The following is a 19732-nucleotide window of genomic DNA, read 5'->3' as shown; positions in this document are numbered from 1 at the left end:
TTGTATCTTCATGATTTATGCTTTAAAATGGGTAAAATAGCTCATGAATTCACATGAATTATATCTTTATATGTATGTATGTCATTACAACAGTATGTATCTGAATGTATCCATATGCCATTACATCTGAATGAAAGAATTCCTAGAGCTAAAAAGCAAGAGAAAATCAGTAAGTAGGTATAGTGGCTTGTATTTATAGGTATCACAACAACTGTTTGCTTTTTCCAGACTTGCTGTCAGTATAGGTTAGACATCCACACCCATGCATCTGAAGCAACTCCAGTAACACAAGAACACTCAGGGCCTGGAGCAGTGAGATAAGGCTAAGTTAATCTTTGTGATGTTACTCTGGATTAACACTGATGTAAATCTCAAAGTCGGCTTTGGTAAACATGTGGGACAGTCCAGAAAGGGAGGAACCAGGTGTAGCAATCATAGTTCATAAAGAAATGTGCAGCACTGCGTTTCTCCTACATTTCCATTTATTTCTGCTTCATGGTGCCAATAGGGATTAAGAAGCCCACATTTTATAAATGATCTGTGTATATTAAAACTCTTGACCAAAGAGTATCCATCTTAGTTCAAAACATCACTGCACAGTGTGTACAGTTGCTTTTCTTGATAGCCACAGCGTTCATTAGTCAAGGCTATCTCCTTCCTTTCTTTCTGTTGCGGTATTTTAAAAGCTGTTAAATTCTAAATCTCATTTGTATCTTTTTCCTGAGATACCATATCCTGAAAATTCAACATTTGCATTTTCTTTCCTGAGAAACGTGTCTGTTGTTTGCAGTGCGTAGGCAAGTGGTGGTAGCAGAGGAATAATGCTTAATTAGTCATTTCCCTCTTGTTCCTTTTCTGTGTCATTGGGTTGTTCCACTTCAGTGAGGGACTGTGATGGCATCAGTACATCATCTGTACATGCAGTACTACAGCAGACAGCAGTGAGCTTCCTGCCTCCTGGAACTAACTCAACTGAAGATCAGCATCAGGTGTCTGCTTGTGAGGTTGTGTTGGGCTATCCATGCCTCTCCTCCTACCACAGAACACAGTTTTATGCCATGCATTGTCTGATTCATGTGCCAGTGCTCACACCAGCATAGTTACACATGCAATAGACTTCAGCAGTGATTAATATGTGGCAGTGTTTCAAATCTGTGTTCAAGAGTTTATCCTGACTTACCTTCAAGACCCTGAAAGCGCTGCACACAGAACGGTGTGACACCTTAATTACAATAGTTTTATGTTGTCTGAGATGCTTGATGTCTAGAACAGTGATGATGACAGGAACACAGCTCACCTTTACTTGCATTTGAAGTCAGGAGCCTCCTGCCTTTCACATACAGATTTAATCCTTCAAAAGTTACATGACCCTCTGTTGTACAACTGTCATCAGTTCTGATGCTCCTGGCAGCTTGCAGCCAAGACAGCAGGATTCACCTGCAAGACATCAACTCTGTATTGCAAGGCACGCTACTAGCTCAGCACACTTCTGCCTGGGAAAAGACAGCACTATTTGCTTTATGCTTGAAACAAGGCTGAACCGTGGCAGCACGATCAAAGCCATCAATAATGTTCTGCCCACCCAGTGCTCTGTCAGCAGCAAAGGGCAGATTGCCTGGGAGGACCTCTCTGACTTTTGATTTAGCCTGGCATCTCTCCAGTTTAGCAATTCTGCCACCTATAAAATAAGTAAAGCAGCTCCCTTTGCTGCTGCTTCCAGATGCAGCAAGAAGTGCTGCTATATAAAAGACAGTAAACAAAAACTGTGCTAGGACATAGCCTTGCTTAGGGCTGTTTTTGACAGTCACAGGTTTTGACATCTTGTCATCACTGAGAACCTTTGCATTACCCCACACCACCATGAAATAAGCAAAATATGTTCCCAAACTTGTTTGGACATCCAAATTTATGCAGCTGCCTCTGGGCTGCTCGTGGCTGACAGCACTGGAGTCTGTGGTGAACTCCACAAGGGCCAGGTACAGTCCTTGACTCTGCTCTCCTCAAACTAGGACGAGGCTGAAAGCCAGACTGTTCCTACAAAAGCCTTTCCAACAACCAGCAAACCCACCAACGTCATTTTGACAAGGATTTTTCTCAGCAGTTGGGAAAATTGATACACCTTGGTGTCACTTCAGGACTGTTTTTCCCCTTCTTTGCAAAAGGCACTAAGAATCTGCATCCTTGAACGCCTTGGGGCATCGTCTGTTCATTAGGCTATTATCATAGATTCCAGTTTTCTAACTAACTGGTGATACTGTGTTTACATACAGTGGTGAGGTGTGAGAAGAGACGTTGCCTCGCTCCATGGCAGCTGCTCAACAGCCATAGGGATCTCTGCTCCCTGCTCTTCAGTGGGGAGCTGAGCAGTGGGCTGGGCTTTTCTTTTTAGCTCTAGCAGAACTGAAGAATGCAGAGCTTAAGAAATTGAAGTAAGCAGTCTGCAGTTTCCCTTTGGTCAGAATAACAGGGTTAAAATTGTTTTAGGTCACAGCCTTTGCAAAGATTTTTGTGAGAGGAAGCTTTTGAAGCTCTTTCCCCACTTTTATCTTTCAGTACACAATCCAAAGGCTTTGCTAGTGCTTTCTGCCTGGTTTTGCAGTAAGCTTTTTGCTTGCTTGCCAAGTTTTATTTTTACCTGAAGCTGGTGCAGCACCTGCATGTCAGCAGCAATCTGGTGGATGTGTCCTTCTCATCGACCCAGTCCTCAGATCTGCATTCAACAAAACTGGTGAGTTCCATCTAAGATCTCAGCAGTCTCTCTATGAGACTTTCCACTCCATGTTGACATCTTCTCCTTGTTTCTACAGTTATGCAGAAGCAGCACCAAAGTTGGTCTCTGGCTGCCCTGCTTTGCCTACGTGCCCACAGGGCCTCCTTTGAATTTGGTTTAGTATTGGTGAAGCAATTCTCGGAGGGTGAGTGCAGTCTGACTTGTTACTGCCTGAAGATCAGGTTTGCCCTCAGTGCCTTCCCTACTTTGAGTATTACAGTCAGTGCAAAAATGACTTATTCCTAAATATTTTGCAAGCATTTTCAACATCACAGTGAGACGTCACCCTGAGCAGCTTTCCAAATTACTAGTTATTTGTGGTGTGTCTACTTAGAGTCATAGAATCACCAAGATTAGAGAAGACCTCCAAGATCATCCAGTCCAACCACCCACCTACCACCAGTATCTCCCTACTAAGCCATGTTCCTCACTATGACATCAAAATGTTTCTTGAACACCTCCAGGGATGGTGACTCCATCATCTCCCTGTGCAGCTCATTCCAGTGCCTCACCACTCCTTTGGATAGTAAACTTTTCCTAATATCCAAAGTGAACCTCCCTTGGCTCAACTTGAGGCCATTCCCTCTCATCCTATCACTAGTTATGTGGAAGAAGAGGCCAACCCCCACCTCGCCACAACCTCCTTTCAGGCAGGTGTAGAGAGTGATAAGGGCTCCCCCAGGCCTCTTCTTTTCCAGACTTTTCTATACTCCCTCAGCTGCTCCCTCTAAGACTTTGTTCCAGACCCCTCACAGCTCCGTTGCTCTGGGCACACTGCAGGGCCTCCATGCCTTTCTTGCAGTGAGCGGCCCAAAACAGTATTGGAAGTGACAAGTTAAAGATGTCATTATAGGTTTCTGTACTGAGCCAGACCAGCCCTACATGAGTGCTCTAGAATAATTCCAAACTTCATTCTCTAGTGTAAATCCACCGTAACTACTTTGGCAACACAAAGTAAGGTCTGTCATGGACCAATGATGGCCAAAGTGAACGTATTCAGGTTAATATTGGTAAATGAGAGATCAAAATCTGGGTAAGAGTTTTAGCTTTCTAAAAGTCTGTTCAGCAACACATTGTGTTTCATTAATGATTCAAAGATGATACATTTGGAAACAGTTTGTTGCGAAATCCAAATTTGTTTGGGCACTGCTTCTATATCTTATCTATTAAAATATAAGCTGATATGTGATAGGGAGTGGGCATAAAGGGCATGTCTCCTGCAGGTGACATATCTAGGACTCCCAAAGTTTCAGTAGAAATGGTTCCCTTTACCTTTAGCCATGCCAGCGCTCCCTTTGGTCAGGGTGCTGGGGGGGATATCTGAGCTTGAGTCGGTCCCTGGAGTCTCCTTGTCTAATGAATGCAGGGTAAAGCCAATCTTTAGGGAACACTGGTTATCTGCTTTAGGCACATATCAGATGAATTGCCGCCTAACAGCAGCTGTTTTCCCATCCACACAGGGTGGTGTGGTGTCAACAAAGAGTGCGATACAACCCCCACTTGCCTCAAAACGGGACTACCTGAAAGACATCTATTAAGCGTTACTCAATAGTTAAAGCACTTCAAACTGAGTTGAGAAGGACTGAGGGGGGGATTACTCAAGTTGCCCCTCATTTTCTTACTCTTCCTTAAGCCTCTGGTTACACTGTTGCCTCTGACCCAATTTGGGGACAAAAATGAGACTCAGCACACTTCGAACTTGGCGCTGTTGTACGAGCACGTGGACCCTCCGGAGGGCCGTCCCCGCAGCGGGCCGGGCCGGGCCGTGCCCCCTGGAGCTGCTCCGCTCCCCGCCCCCGTGCGGCGAGACCCGGGGCGGGGCGGGAGGCGGCGGGCAGCGCGGAGCCGGGAGCGGCCATGGGGAAGGTGCTGGCGGCGGCTCTCGTCGGGATCGCGGCGGCGCTGGCGGCGGAGCGGCTGCTGGCGTTCCGGTGAGAGCGGAGGGAGCGGAGGGAGCGCGGCCGGGGATGCGGGATGACGCCTCGTGCCCCGTCCCCGCCGGGGGGTCCGCAGCCTCGGGCTGTGCGGGCTGCACGTCGGACCGACGGGACGTGGGAATCGGGCTGCGAGCAGCTGCTGCGCTGCGTCCTGCTGAGGCCGAGCTCTGGCTGATAGGGAGACCGTGTGCGGGTGAGCTGCGCCCCGAGTTGGAAGCTCGCTGTGTGCCGGCGCTGAAACAAATTCACCTGTAACCGCTTGGGTGGTGAAGTACTTTGTTGCACGCCGGTGCATCAGTACAATTAGGATCCAAATGCTAAAGGACGCGCACCCAACTCTCTGACCTGCGGGTCTGCAGCTCCTGACAGGTCTGCAACCCCTGCAGCCGCTGGCAGTCAGGTAGAGGCAGACCTCCCACTAAAAGCAACATCCCCCGGCACCTGTGGGTGGGCTTCCTTCGCACTGAGCTCTCAGTAATACCCCAGGGGTCACCAGAGCTCCCCACTATCCCTGGGACCACCTGGCTGGAAGGCAGGAGCTCAGCGCAGCCTTCTGCTGCTCCTTGAGTTTGGTATATTGCGCCTACTTAGCGTGGTACAAGAGTCCCTGAAGGGCTTCAAAGATTAGGCTTGAGGAATTGCTACAGATCCTACAGAGCTCATTCTTCTTAAATCAGGTTTGTTTGTGCAGCTATTATCTCCCTAATAGGCCTTGAGTAAAGTTCCTGCAGCAGAAAAAGAATTTATTGTGTGTTTCTGGCTGAAGTTACGCAGATTTCCCTGTGACACACTGCAGCTGCTCACTGCTCCCCAGAAAAGCCCTGCTCAAGTCTGTGAACCTGGAACAGGAGTAATGCTGGGTTTTCCTCCAAATAATGTGCATATATGTAACTTATTCACATATGCACCCTGTGTTCCTACATCTATGTAGAAACAGTGTGTATAGAAAGGATATCTGTTGTTCATACACATGCCCACACACAGTGTTATTGTGCCATGACACTCAGTATGATGTGCCCCCCAGCCTGTGCTCTGTGCTGAAGCAGCAGCACGCTGCCAGAAAGACTCAGGGAACTGGGAGCAAACCCAGCAATTAGAGGAGATTTTCAGTCCTGTCAGGTAGGAAGGAGAGTTCAGGGGCTGCTTAGCCTACAGAAAGGGAATAGTGAAAGAGAGGGCTTTGAATATGTGACGGGTCGCTGCCTGGGAGAGGGATTGCTGCCATGTGCCTCCAAGTGGGTCAGGAGGTGGGGGGTTGGAGCTGGAACAAGGCGAGGTGCCAAGTTCTGGGCTGCAACAAGAGGCAAACTCCTGTGTTTTCTGAAGCTGCACCCCCCAGTCTGCAGGTCCAACGTGTTTTCGGAAGGCTGGTCAGCTATCTAGGCCATCTGGCTCAGTAGCTGAGGCTGCCTGAGCTAGATAAACTGACACATTTTGAAAAAGCCTCTGTGTGTGCTGCAGGCTTGTGACCAGTGTCCTTTCGAATTACTCTCATTCCAGTTCACAAAGTGTTTCCCTGGGAATGCCGTCGGGATATCATCATCTCCCCTCGGCTGCTGGCTGTGTTCCCGCTGTGCTTTTGGCACTGCGAGGCTTGCAGGCTGCTGGGAAGGGCTCCTGCAGTAAGGAAGGCAGAAATCCCAAGGAAGCAGCAGCGTGAATGCAGGGCATGATTGCCCTGAGCTGGGGTCACGCTGTGCTGGGGGCTGACATCCCTCCTGGGGGCTGGGAGAGCTCCTGCGAGAGCTTCTTTTGGCTCCTTTCCCTTGCACTCCCCTGCCCTATTTGTCCTTTCTCCTGGCCTGATGAGAACAACCTGTGTCAGCGATACAGCAACCAGTGAAGTTAGGACCCATAACGAGGTGATTAAAAAATGTGGGGCTGATGTACCACACACTCCTCAGCTGCACCACAACTTTCTCATGCCGCTGACTGAGTCTGCTGTTCAGTTTGTGCTTTAAAACTACGAGGGCTGTCCTGACAGCGATGCTTCCTATTTCGTTATATTGGCCCATGACATCAGGTGGATGTTGGTTGGTCTGGTAGCAGAGGTTGAACCATCCCACCAATATGACATTACCAATATGTTGTTGCTGTGTGATGGATGGCAGCAGAGCGGCAGTCTGACACAATGGAGTCTGACACGGGAGTGTGTATGAAGGAAAGGTGTGACATTGAAATCCTCCATGCAGAAAAAATGGCACCCAATGACATTCACTGACACTTGGTGAATGTTTATGAAGCCCCAGCAGTGAATGTGAGCACAGTGAGGCGGTGGGTGGTGCGTTTCAGCAGTGGTAACAGCAACATGAAGGACAAGCCACATTCCGGACAGCCATGCACAGCTGTCACACCACAAAATGAAGACTGTCTTGGTCATCTCATTCACACTAATTGGCTGACGACAACCAAGGAACAGTATATGGAGCTGAGTATTGCTTTCAGTGCTATGGAAATGCTGGAGCCAGTGTTGGAATATCCCAGAGTTTGCGCCAGGTGGGTCCCATGAATTCTCACACAGGGACAGAAAGAACAGCATCTACAAGTTTGTCAGGATCTACTGAACCAATACGAGGCTGAAGGTGACTGTTTTCTGGATCACATCATTATCAGTGATGAGATGTGATGTCACCACTATGAGCTGGAGTCAAAATGGCCGTCCACGGTGTGCTGATGTGAATTCCCCATCAAAGAAAAGGTGCAGCCCTCAGTGGTTAAAATGTCTTTCGGGGTAGGAAAGGAGCGATCCTTCTGGATTTCACAGAGCCCTGAAAACCAGGAAAGCTCTGACTAAGCTGAAGGCTCCAACTTCCAGAGTCAGGCCAGAGTAAAAACAGTCATTCTCTTGTAATACAATAACACCTGGCCCCATCCCAGTTTGAAGACCATTGGGCACATGGCCATTCTTGGCTGTACTGTCCTGCCACATGCAATGTATGGTCTGTTTTTGGAGCCTTCTGACTTCTATGTCTTCTTCTCTGTCTGGGTCAGAGAAAGATGGACTGTGTGGGCAACACCTTCCAAGCAGTGGCACCACCATAGTGGCTGTGGAACAGTGGGTCACTGCTGCTGGTGCACATGTCTGTGAGTAAGGCATGCGGGCTCCTGTTCATTGCTAGTGGTGGTGAATGTGTTGAAAAACAGAGTTATGTAGCTGAGAACATGTTCTATCAAATAGTGCTACTGTGCTCTTTGAATCTGTTGTAGCTTCCATGGAAATAAATAGGAGACACATGCACTTTCAGAACAACCTACCTGTGATATAAATGTGTCTAGATTTTGCTATGGGATCTGTGTATTCAGAATTTCCTGTACTTGGATGCAGTATTGACACGTGTGCACGGTCTGTGTGCAAAGGAAAAGAAAACGTTAGTTTAAAAGCTTTCTTTTTGTAAAATAAAATCTAGGACACCAGTTTGACATGTTTACATAGAAAATCAACATGCAGGTTTATGACATTGCATTCTACCATGGTCAAACACAACAGTCCTAGTAGTGAGGGGTCTTGCATGTATTAACATAGACGTAGTGCAGTGGTGGAGAGGGAGAGATAGAAACCTATGTGTAAGTGCCTGTCAAGTGTGACCTGGGGATCTGTATGTGTACAGGAGAGGCCATAAGTTGTGCCAGTGGAGGTTCAGGCTGTATACTGGGAAACATTTAATCTCAGAAAGAGTGGTTAAGCACTGGCACAGGCTGCCCAGGGATGTAGTGGTGTCACTGTCCCTGGAGGTGTTCAGGAATGATGTAGATGTGGCACTGAGGGATGAGGTCAGTGGGCATGGGTTGCTGGTTGGACTAGGTGATCTTAGAGGTGTTTTCCAACTTAAATGATACCATGATACTACAAAACCAGAGTGGCTGACAGGGAGTGCTGTGGGAGGAAGAAACGGGGAAGGGATAGGGAGATTCATCCTGAAAGTTGTACTGCCAACTTGTGCTTGTTGTCAGCAGTGGTGCCTTGCAATAACACTGCTGCTGCTTTTTAATGCAGAATGAGAAAAAAGAAGTGCAGGTGCACCAGGAATGGCTGTGGGCTGGGGTGGGAGGCTGCCCTCTGCCCACACACAGCACTGCAGGGTGCTGCTGTACTTAGTGACTGAAACCTGAAGAAAGCGTGGCTGTCATTTGAGGTGGGTGGGTGACATGAGATCATGAAAGCTTCATCTCGGGAAGCGTGTAACCATTGTGGCTGTTTGGGGCAACTGCCATTGTCTGTTCTGGGTTTTGCATGTTCAGTGTTTGATTTGTTGCTGAGATATGGCAGGCAATAAAGCAGAGATAGCCAGGAGCATTACCTGCTCAGCAGCAGCATGTGATGTTAACCTGTTAACCTGCTTTTTCCTGTTGCAGGAGCAGACTCAATGCTACACGAGAAGTTGACCCCGTAGCCCTCCCGAATTGCCGGCTCATCAAAGGGATTGGTAGGTGCTCAGAGCCCCCGAGTGTGCTGCTTCTGTCCGGTCACCTTCTGAAACTGACTGCTAAGGGCACCTTCTGAGCCTCAGCTTGAAAGCAGTGTGTTATTTTGCTTGCTGGCATGCTTTTGAATTTAGCCAAGCAGACTTTCAGGTGGAGAGAAGCCACAGGAAGAAAATTATACAGAAAAACCTGCTCCCTTGGCATCCTACTTTTTGCCATTGGTGTTTAATGCTTCAAAACATATATATATATATAGATAGATAGATAGATAGATAGATAGATAGATAGATAGATAGATAGATAGATAGATAATGCGTGCCTTGCAAGAATGTCTTCTTTGCAAAGCAACTTGGCACAAGGCAGCTGAGTGGCTTCAAAGACTGAGGGGTTATATTTGTCGTACCAGTCTGGTTTGTGAAGAGGTTCAGCTGAGCGGCTGCAGTGTTGACTTTGTACTCTAGGTCGTGTGTTTAGTGCATGGGAATGTTTCTGTCTTACGTTTTTTTTTTCTCCTTCAGTGTAACTGGAGTGTAAAACGATTACCTTTAAACACACAACCTGACTCCCTTTCCCCTACATCACACAGCTTAAGCTCAGCAGTGGCTTATTGGCTGCTTTTTCCCCCCTCCATAGTGTTTTTGCAAATACCTTACATTGTATTGAGATTGCATGGAGTTTGCATGGGTAAGGAGCCTTTGGGTGAGACTTCAGAGCCTCGCCTTTGTGCTTGCTGAATCACTGTGTCATTTCATAAATCCTCATGTCAGAATCAAACGTCTTTGTAAAGTCAAATTGCTGCAATGAACAGCTGTGTGCAGAGTTCCTTCACCTGTGGTTATGTGCAGGAGAAGTCATTAGAAATCACCTTTGAAAAGATCTTTCCAAGTCTTTGAGACTGAGCTGCAATTTACTCATACAGGACTCAGTGGTGATGAGCTGGATCAGCTCTGTGCAGAGTGATCTTCAGCTCTCCAGTCTGCACATGGAAACACAGGCAGCTGCTGCAGATTATTGTAACCACTTTAAAGCGATGCTTCCATGTTAAAGGAAGCACACCTGGAGTAAATGGAAGAATTCTCTGGTGGGCCCTTTTATTTCTGCATATTTTCACCCTTTCTCTCTCTTTTTGAAGACTTTGATCTGTTCTGCTTGTCAAACATTGTGCAATATAGGCAACATGGAACACAGAACAAACAGAAGAACTGCAGGTTATCCTAATCTCCATTCACAAATATGTAGAAAGGGCCACATCTGTAGAATCAGCGCTATCTGTGGGTGTCCAATCACAACACTAGTTTGTAACAAACTAATGGTGCGTCCTGAAACAATTCCTGAAGTCCCAGAAGGTGCTGCAGAACCTGCTGGAAATACTTGTCTGGATGAGGAACTATGAGACACAGTTTAGTGGCTTGTGGTAGCAGCAGTAGTGGGAGGATGGTTGGACTAGATGATCTTGTTGGTCCTTTCCAACCCTGTGATTCTATGATTCTACTTGCAGTCTGGAGAAATTCATGGGCTATAGGCATGATGCTCAATTCCTTTGGACGTGGAACCTGGGTGTGGCTTTTGTTAACTGCATCAGCAGAAGACATTGTACTAAGATGAAGTAAAGAGCAGAATAAATCATGTTTCTAGGTCTGTTGAGCTTTTCTTTACAGCCTATATAGATAATGTGGTGAATAAGCCACTGGTGTGGCACAATTAGGCAACGCGGCACAGGTAACAGTTTCTGATACCTGATGAATCAGTTACTCTCTCTTTTGCTGTGCATGCCAATGAACACAGAGCCCTTGCACCATGGTCCCCTCTCCCTGCAGGAGCTGAGCCACTGAACAAGCCAAGCCTTCCTGGCTCTTCCTGCCATGCTCCTCTTTCACACATGCCATGGGACAGCTGAGAAGTGCCCAAATTTGCTTCGATCTGCAGTTTCCCTCTAAGCAGTATTAAGTAGCTCAGGGCATTGCTCTCCCTTCATTTCTCCCATCCTGAATTTATGCTTTTTAACTGTCCATTTCCAGTTAGCTCTCACGTCTGTGATCTGGTCTTTCTTTTTTCCTAGCAAGAATGGGCAAAATTGGAAGTGATTACCCACAGTTAAAAGTGTGGTCTGACTATGAAAGCCCTCAGCTGTTAAAGATAGAGCAGGCTCACACTCAAGAGCTTTAACTAAATATTTGCTTATAGTACTTAACCAAGTGTCCCAGCTCAAGTGCAGGAGTCGGTGTGTGAAATTCCCTGGGTTGCCTTATGTGGGTGTAGGGGCTGAGTGATCCCTGTGGTCCTACCCTGGAAATCCCTTAATCCAGAGCCTGCACTGCTGGCCTGCTGCAGAGCAGGGCTGCCTAAAGCAGGAGGCTCATCCTGCATCACTCAGGGCATGTGGTGCTGGGGGGACATGTAAGCCTCCAAAAAGAGGTGATTCCAGAGCTGTTGCCAAACCTGGAGTGCTGCTCTCACTTTAATACTCTACTGAACTTTTCTGCTGGGCTTTATCAAGGAGCCATACGAGACAGTGGCACTGTGTGAGCTGGAATTGTGCTTAATGGGAGATTTTTCACCAGGGAATGTTTGATGCCTTTTGACAGAAATTGCTTTATCTCTGTTTTGCAGAAACTGGTTCAGAAGACATTGACATCCTTCCTAATGGACTGGCTTTCATCAGCTCCGTAAGTATCCCTGTCTGTGCAGGGCCAGACTCTGCCTGATCTGCGGAGGCAATAGGTGAAGCCTGTAAGATGGGCCCTTTTCCTATGAGCCTGGATGTCAGCCTAGGCCTGAGTTGTGTTCACCAGTGTTTCCTCGCTTGAGCAAGTGCACTTCTCAACACAACAGTGCTGGCTGCCGATCTCACACGTGTATCCCATTGCACTTGCATAACCTTGAATTTCTTTTATGCTGCTTACTTGAAATGTTGAAATGTGCTAACTCCTTGTCATCTTAAAATCAAAACAAAAGCAACACCACAGATTTTGTGTGGTGATTTTGTTGTTTCTGGTTGATAGATTTTTTGCTTCTAGGCTCCCCACTCTCAAGCTTCTCTCTGTAATCAGGAAGAGAGGCCTACAAATTATTTTCTAAGACAAAAGCTGGTTTTTCTTTTTCATTTATGTGCTCTGGGCACGTCTGAAAGTCTGTGTCAGAAGTGTGAGCTGCCCCAGCCCTGCCCCTCACCATGACTTTACCACGTTTCTGTTGGATGCACTTGGCTGTGCTGGTCTTCCAGTTTGTCCACCCTAGAGCATCTTTTCATAGGGTGGTTTGAAGCACAGGGAGAGCCTGGATAAACTGTGCTGTCCCAGAGTGGTTGGGCAAAGGCTTGGGGTTTTGATGTGTCCTGGTGCAGCAGTCTGAGTCCTGTACCTGGGGCTCAGTGCTGGTCCACCAAGGCCTGTGCAGGGATGCTTGGCATGGTGTTATGGCACCATGGTGGGGCTGGTGGCACCTTGATGGTGGCTGTAGGATGCAAAGAGCTTGGAGGAGCAGCAGAGCTGTCCCATTCTCACCTGGGTAGGACAGAAGGTGAGCCAGCACAGGGTAGAAGGCCTTGTCCCATACAGCATTTGGCCCAAGGCCCAGCTTGCTCCCTCTGTTCCATGGCCTCAGGAATCACCAGGTACAGCAGAGCCTGGCCCTCTGCTGCATTGCAGCTGTAGCAATAGTCAAACCTGGTATGTGCTTGCAGACTCTAACAGGGCTCCAGCATTTACGGTTGTGCTGTGTTCCTCTTACCTTTCAGCCATAAATGATCTTATATTTTGGTTTTACAGGGTCTGAAATACCCAGGATTGAAGAGCTTTGCACCGGACAAGCCAGGTGAAATTTTTTTGATTGATTTGAATGAAAAAAAGCCCAAAGCATCTGAACTGAGAATCAGCCGCGGGTTTGATTTGGGGTCATTTAACCCTCATGGGATCAGCACTTACATAGACAAAGGTAAGGAAACTTCAGTTCATGATGGTCGTAAACCTCACCCTAAGGGCTATAAGCAGAAATCTCTCTGGGGCCTTGCATTGTACCCCCAGAAACCAACACACCATGGGAGGGAGAGAAAATAGTTTTCAGCCATTTGGTCTTTTGAGGTTTCTTTTCTAAAAGTTGGCTGCTGAACCAAATGCCTTTGCACATGGTCTCAAACTGTCCAAGACCGAAAGATGCCCTCTGTATTGAAAGGAAAGAAAGCATGGGAGGTGTCTGAAAAGTTGAAAGCCACGTAAGGTTAATCTTGCCAGTTTACATCTGTCACTCTTGGCTTCAAGGGTCTCCAGGAGATGCATCCTTCACTGATCAGCCATGGCCAGGCAGCAGGGAGGCAGTGAGTGCTCCCCTGTGGCTGTCCATGACCACCCCTCTGTGCTGACCTCCCCCTCTCTTCCCCTGTTGTTTCACTGGAGCTTTTAGCAAGGCAAATAGAATATGTCAAAGAGACCCATTCCTGTAGCTTCACCTGCTCCCCAAGGCAGGCAACCTTTAAGAGAAGTTCCATTGGAGAAATTGATGGTGGCTAGTTAAGGGTCTCACCAACACAGCTGGGTAAAGGTACTGCAGTATTACAGAGTGAAAGAGAAGGCTTGACTGCAGCTTTCTCAGGCAACGTGGTAAGTAAACCTAAGGGACCAAATTTGCTGGGGTTCCGTCCCTCCTTTGTAGCCAACTGTGGCTATATTTCATACAACCAGCCACTGTAAGGCATCAGACTGCAAAATCCAATTGCCTGGGCACAAATAAAATGCCCTTACTTTATTTCCATCGTGGTAGAAACAGTAAAAATCTCATTTACATTTCCATGTCAGTGGGTAGATGGAGATCTGGATCCAGTTGCATTGGATCCTGCATTGGTTCGGTACACATTCTGCTTCTGAATAGCCAGGAGGGAAATGCACTAAACCCCAAACTGTTCCACCCTACTGTTGTAGAGATCTAATGCAATCCAGCTTTTTCCTTTTCCTTCTTTTAAGATGACACCGTGTACCTCTTCGTTGTGAATCACCCACATCAAAAGAGCACAGTAGAATTGTTCAAATTTATGGAAGATGACAATTCTCTCGTACATCTGAAAACCATTCGACACGACCTTCTGACGAGGTATTGGAGCCAAATGGAGTCTTTCCCCAAAACAAGCTTTTTATTTTGGTAAAATCCAAAGTCAGGTGTTTTTGGTTTCAGCAACATGACTGTAAGATAAAGGTAGCCTGAAAGATAAAGCTCTCACAACTCCTACTGGTTTTCTGGTTTCCAGCTGAATGTAATCAAAAAGAAAAACATGGTCTTGTGAGCAGGTAGCCAGATTTCTGGTTGATGTCCTACAGTCCTGTTCAGCTTTCAGCACTGGTGCTTAAAAATAGAAGTGAAAAGGGAGGCTCTAAACAACACAGTGATTGTTAAAGTTGTGATTTGAGGTAAAAGCTGTCACTGCAGCCCCTTTGTGACCACAGAGTGGCTGTGTCCTGGCTGGGTTCTGCGCAGTCTTATGGTGCTTCTTCATAGTCCCCATTTTGTTCTTCTCTTTCTTCCTCTCTTTTCTTTTCCAGTGTGAATGATGTAGTGGCTGTGGGGCCTGACAGCTTCTACGCTACCAATGATCACTACTTCACTGACTTCATCTTGATGTTCTTGGAAATGTACTTGGGTTTAACTTGGTCAAATGTGGTTTACTACAGTCCAAAAGAAGTGAAAGAAGTAGCAGCTGGGTTTTATTCAGCCAATGGCATTAACATTTCACCCGACAAAAAGTAAGTTTCTTCTTGCCTCTGATTTTATTCAACCACAAGTGAGAATCCCCGAATCCTAGTTTGGACACATGGGACACTGTGATCAGTGGCTGTCCTGGCTCATGTGAGGCAAGATGCAACCTGTAAAGCATAAGTGATGCAATGGGTTTGTAGGACAGAAATCAAATGTCTTTGTCTTTAGCTGCACGCAATACTTATTGATCTGAATGGTGGTTTACACCAAATCAGAGCAAAGACCATTGTATTTTGACCAGCTGGTACAGAAAGTTGTGTACATTGTTCCCAAAGATTAATGGGGCAGACTTGCTGAAAGTGAGGAAGGCTGTACAGTCCTATGGCCTGAAGCCCCCTGTTAAGCCTGTAGTGTGGTTTAGACAAGTAAACTCAAATTTATTAGAAAAGAAAAAGAAAAGTAGATTTGGGGATATAACCCTTCAAGTCCTGCCTCAGTGCCTTAATAGAAGAACTGGCACAGTGTGGAGCTGTGTCTTAGTGGGCTCAGTGCTCTCTGGCCTGCTTGACATTTCTATTACTGCATCAGGACCATAAGGTGAAATTCCTTGCAGGAAGGGCTGGGCTTACACAGGAGGAACTGGCTGGTTTTGGTGTCTGCTTACTTGTGCACATTGCTAAGAGGCACTTTCTTTTGAAGGTACATCTATATTGCAGATATATTTGATCATAGCGTCCATGTTATGGAAAAGCACGCTGACTGGAATTTAACCCACGTGAAGGTAAGGTGCTGCAGTTCCAAAAAAGGAGGTAGATATGAATTTTGTACAGAGAAGTCCCTCTGATGCTTCATCTTTTAACCTACTCATGCATGACATTCCGGTTGGAATGGCTCTTGGATGATGATCTTTAACGTCTTTTCCAACCTGAGCAATTCTATGAATCTATGATTCCTCCTCCTTGCAGAGCTGTGGGTTCTACCAGCAGGTCCCACCAGCAGAGAGGGATCTTGCAGGGAATTCTGCTCCAGGCAGCCTGGGTGCGTCCTCAGAGAACAGAAGTGACCAACATGAGCATTGCAGATGATGGAAAAATCTCAGAGCAGGCTCATGGATGGCATGGAGGAGGGGATAAAGTGCAGCCAGGAAAGAGGAGATTGTTGAGGGAGAAAATAGTGTAACACAGTCAGACTGGGTTATGTGAGATGAGAGTCTTGGATAGGTCTCATTTATGACTGAAAACAAGACAGTCTTATGTTTTACTTCAAGGGCTTCTGCCAGCTTTAACAACTCTCTTTTTCTTATTCTCTCCCTGTGTTGGGCAGACGCTGCAGCTGGACACTCTTGCCGATAACTTGTCTGTCGATCCTGACACTGGAGATATCTGGACAGGATGTCACCCTAATGGGATGAAGCTATTGTACGACGACCCAAATAACCCTCCTGCCTCTGAGGTACCTTTTAGAAGATGTCTGTGGGCTACCTCTGTTCCAGAAATTGACGTTGTCCAAACTGTCCTAGTATAACTTAGCTATGGGTTACAGAGAAAAGTGCTGGGACAGCCTCTGTGATGGCAAAGACTGTGCTGGCTCCTAACTGAGAGCTTCCGCTCTCACCTGGGAAACCTGAGTAGCACGTACTCAGTTTACAAACACCTATTTGGATCCTTAGGAGACAGCTGAATCATTCTCACATAAGAGTTCAGTCATCCCAGACTCCTTAGGCTGCTTTCTGTGCAGCTGTGGCTGAGCAATCAGATTTTGATGGACTGCATTAATTACTGAGCTGGAACCCCTCTGCCAAACCAAACCAAAGCTGAGCACAGAGCAGGGCCAGGAGCACTCTCCCAGGGGCCATGCCTGCAGGCACAGTCCATCAGCAGGTGACTCCATCCTGACGTGCCCTCTGCCCGCAGTACATTTCAGTTCCTGTGTCTCTGGCAGGTCCTACGCATCCAGAACATCCTGGCGGAGCAGCCCACGGTGACGCGCGTCTATGCTGAGAATGGCACCGTGCTGCAGGGGACCTCGGTGGCAACAGTCTACAATGGGAAACTGCTCATCGGCACTGTCTTCCACAGAGCCCTGTACTGCGAGCTATAGCCGCCCTGGTAAGGCCTGCTGTGGGATTGAACTCCTGGTGGGCTCATCCAGTTTCTTCTAGGTTTAGTAAGGACGGGACTGCTCCGATTAAAGCTGACCAGTGCCATGGGAATGCGTTCTTGCCTCCTCTCCAAATGAGTTTTATGATGTTGTAAAGGAAGTGGATGCACCATAGAGAGGCTGGGTTACTTACCCCCTTGTGATTAGCCACCAGGTCCTGTGCTGGCTTTTTAACATAATTAACTGGAGAACCAGTGAGTCGTAGAACCATAGCATGGCTTGTATTGGAAGGCACCTTAAAGGCCATCCAGTTCCAACCCCCATGCCATGGACAGGGCAGCCACCCCCCAGCCCAGGCTGCCCCCATTCGACCTGACCTTGAGCACCTCCAGAAATGGGGCTCCCACAGCTCTCTGGGCAGCTGTGCCACTTCAGGCTTGTGTCACTATTTGTTCTCACTATTTGTTCTGCAGCAGATTAAGTGCTCTGTAATAAAGAGATCACATCCTGAAGCAGGGCTGCTAACACAGCTGAAGCGGTCCCTGTGCTGGGACTGCATTTACTTTGTGGCTGTCTAACAGCCAGCATTTCCCTCAGCATTGTTATGACCAAAGACAGACTTCAGCTTTGCCAGCAGTGAGGAGCATCTCCAGGTGTAAATCCACAAATTGTCACACTCCTTTTGTTTTGGGCTATTCAGAAAATGAGGAATGTGTTCCCTCATGGCTGTTATTTTAACTATTCCCTTGCAGCAGGTTTTGTAGCGGCCTGCCTGCAGGTAGAGGCACAGCAAGGACATGAGCATAACAGCTCCAGTTGCAGGATGCTGCTGAGCAGACACATTTTACGTGTCAGTTCTGGACTTCCAGCCACTTCATGCTTCAGCGCACCTGTTTTAATTAAGTTCATCTCGTTTATGGGCTGGGGCTGTTCTTACACCCTGCGGGTGGTGGTTGTGTCAGTGGAAGGAAGCATTGGTGATGTGGCTGCTGGGCAGCCCAGCCGAGGCCCCAAGGCTTCCCATCCTGTGCTGAGCACCTGCCCTGAGCGAATTCACCAAGGGATGACAGAGTGGGCACTCTGGGTGCCCTTCCCTAATGCAATGCTTTACTACTAGAGAATCGATAAAGAAAAAAGATATATTACCGTGCTCAGCAGGTGAACTGCTGTACCATCAATGTGTGAAATGCCTGTTACGGCTGAACTACACGTCAGTGTAAAATGGGAAAGTGGCTTTTAGAATGACAAACGTTGACCAGCATCAGTGCGAGGGCAGCAAAGCACTGCATGCTGCATTCCAGCCGCTTACCAAGAAAAAAGGGCCAAGAAAAAACACTCATTCTCTTTCCTCACCCTGTATATATTTACATTTACTATTTTTTGCATCATTGCAGACTGTAAATGAGATCTGCCCGAGGCCCAAGAGCAACACATTGGCCACCAGCTGGGATCAGAACAACGTAGAAGGAAGGAGAGGACAAGAGCCGTGCATACAATTTATTACTTCCTCTGGAGTGACCAACGACCGGGCAGGAAAGTGAGGACTCGATACAAATTCTAATAAAGATTCAGGATTTCTCATTTTATTGCATTCGTTGTCTAACAACAATAATACTCATTGGCAAGAAATTTATTTACACTAACAAATTAACTTCAAACCACGAGGCTTTGTTGTTCATATTTAAACTGTAAGAAAACAAAGGGCCACCATCATGTTTTGTTTTGATGTCTCCGAATAACTAAACATTAAAGAAAATCACCTGGGGGAAAACTCAACGACCTAGAGAAGTTGCTATTGACTAAAGCACGAGGGGACAAGCTCAGACATGGCACTACCGCGTCCTTCATGCAGATGGTTGGACAGCAAGATGTACAAACAGAAAGCTCAGGGTTAAACATGCACTTCATATACATTTGACCTCTTGAAAAAACAACCGAAAAAAGGGAAAAAAATCTGAAGCGCAACCACCTCTTCAACCATATAAAAAGGAACGATGTTACGAAGCCGATTTTTACAGTGAGCACAGTGCATTTGAGTCTTTTAGCTGCCTGGTCTTCTAGCCGTACGTACACCGCTGGGTGAGCACTGCAGCGTGGTCGGGAGATACAAAAGCAGCAATTCAGACACTACGTGTGCGCGGGGAAGGCTGTGAGCAGAGGAGCCATCCACGGTCAGCGGTGACCCTGGGGAAGTCACTCACAGCCCACTCAGCAATGAGCTGCCCAAAGAGCTCCAGCACGGATCGGGCTTATCAAGAATGAGAACGGGCTTTTCTGCCCAGAATACCAACAGTGTGGTGCACCAACACCACCAGCCTTCCCCCAGCTACAAACCAGCACAAGGACAACACGCAGGAAGACCTATGGAAAAACACTCTGGGTTTTAACAGAACTTTTAACACCTTGGGAGCCATAGAATACACAAGGCCCTGCAAGCAGAGCAAAGCCGATGTGCCGGCTCCATGCCCACAGCTCTGCAGCAGCCCACCCGCTGCTGCTGAGCAGAGGTGCTGAGGCACACACACACCCATGTGCACAGACACTTCTGTGTGCACAGACACACAGACCCACGTCTGCTCATTTCAAGAGGACCCAAAAAAGGCCACAAGTCACTTGGCCTCTTCATTTCCAGAAAGACTGAGCCACTTCGTTACTTTCTACTGTTAACAAACCCCAAATGGACCCATCCAATCGCCCCCTGCACTCAGCTGTTGAAGACTCCCAAGTTCATTAAGCATGCGCCTGCTTTTATCATATTCTTTTTCAGTGTTCTGGCTCACGGCTTTGATTTCCTGAGGCTTTAAATGAGGGAAGCATGGGA

General features: G+C 47.3%; 1 protein-coding gene across 2 annotated transcripts; it reads left to right on the top strand.

Moving 5' to 3' along the window:
• Nucleotides 1–4573: 4573 nt before the first annotated feature.
• Nucleotides 4574–18687, top strand: LOC107309112 (serum paraoxonase/arylesterase 2). Of its 2 annotated transcripts, none has more exons than XM_015853610.2 (10): nt 4574–4701; nt 9061–9131; nt 11740–11795; nt 12897–12942; nt 14085–14211; nt 14658–14858; nt 15511–15592; nt 16135–16263; nt 16753–16919; nt 18306–18687. In XM_015853610.2, the coding sequence occupies exons 1-9, from the start codon at nt 4628–4630 to the stop codon at nt 16909–16911; spliced, it is 945 nt and encodes a 314-aa protein (XP_015709096.1). In that variant the 5' UTR covers nt 4574–4627; the 3' UTR covers nt 16912–16919; nt 18306–18687. The 2 variants fall into 2 exon arrangements, with proteins under 2 accessions (XP_015709096.1, XP_015709095.1); XM_015853609.2 differs by having other exon boundaries at nt 12897–13062.
• Nucleotides 18688–19732: the final 1045 nt, after the last annotated feature.

This window comes from Coturnix japonica, chromosome 2 (assembly GCF_001577835.2).
Source record: "Coturnix japonica isolate 7356 chromosome 2, Coturnix japonica 2.1, whole genome shotgun sequence".
Lineage (NCBI taxonomy): Eukaryota > Metazoa > Chordata > Aves > Galliformes > Phasianidae > Coturnix > Coturnix japonica.
Note: the sequence above shows the minus strand (reverse complement) of the source record. Positions and strands in the feature narration are given on the sequence as shown.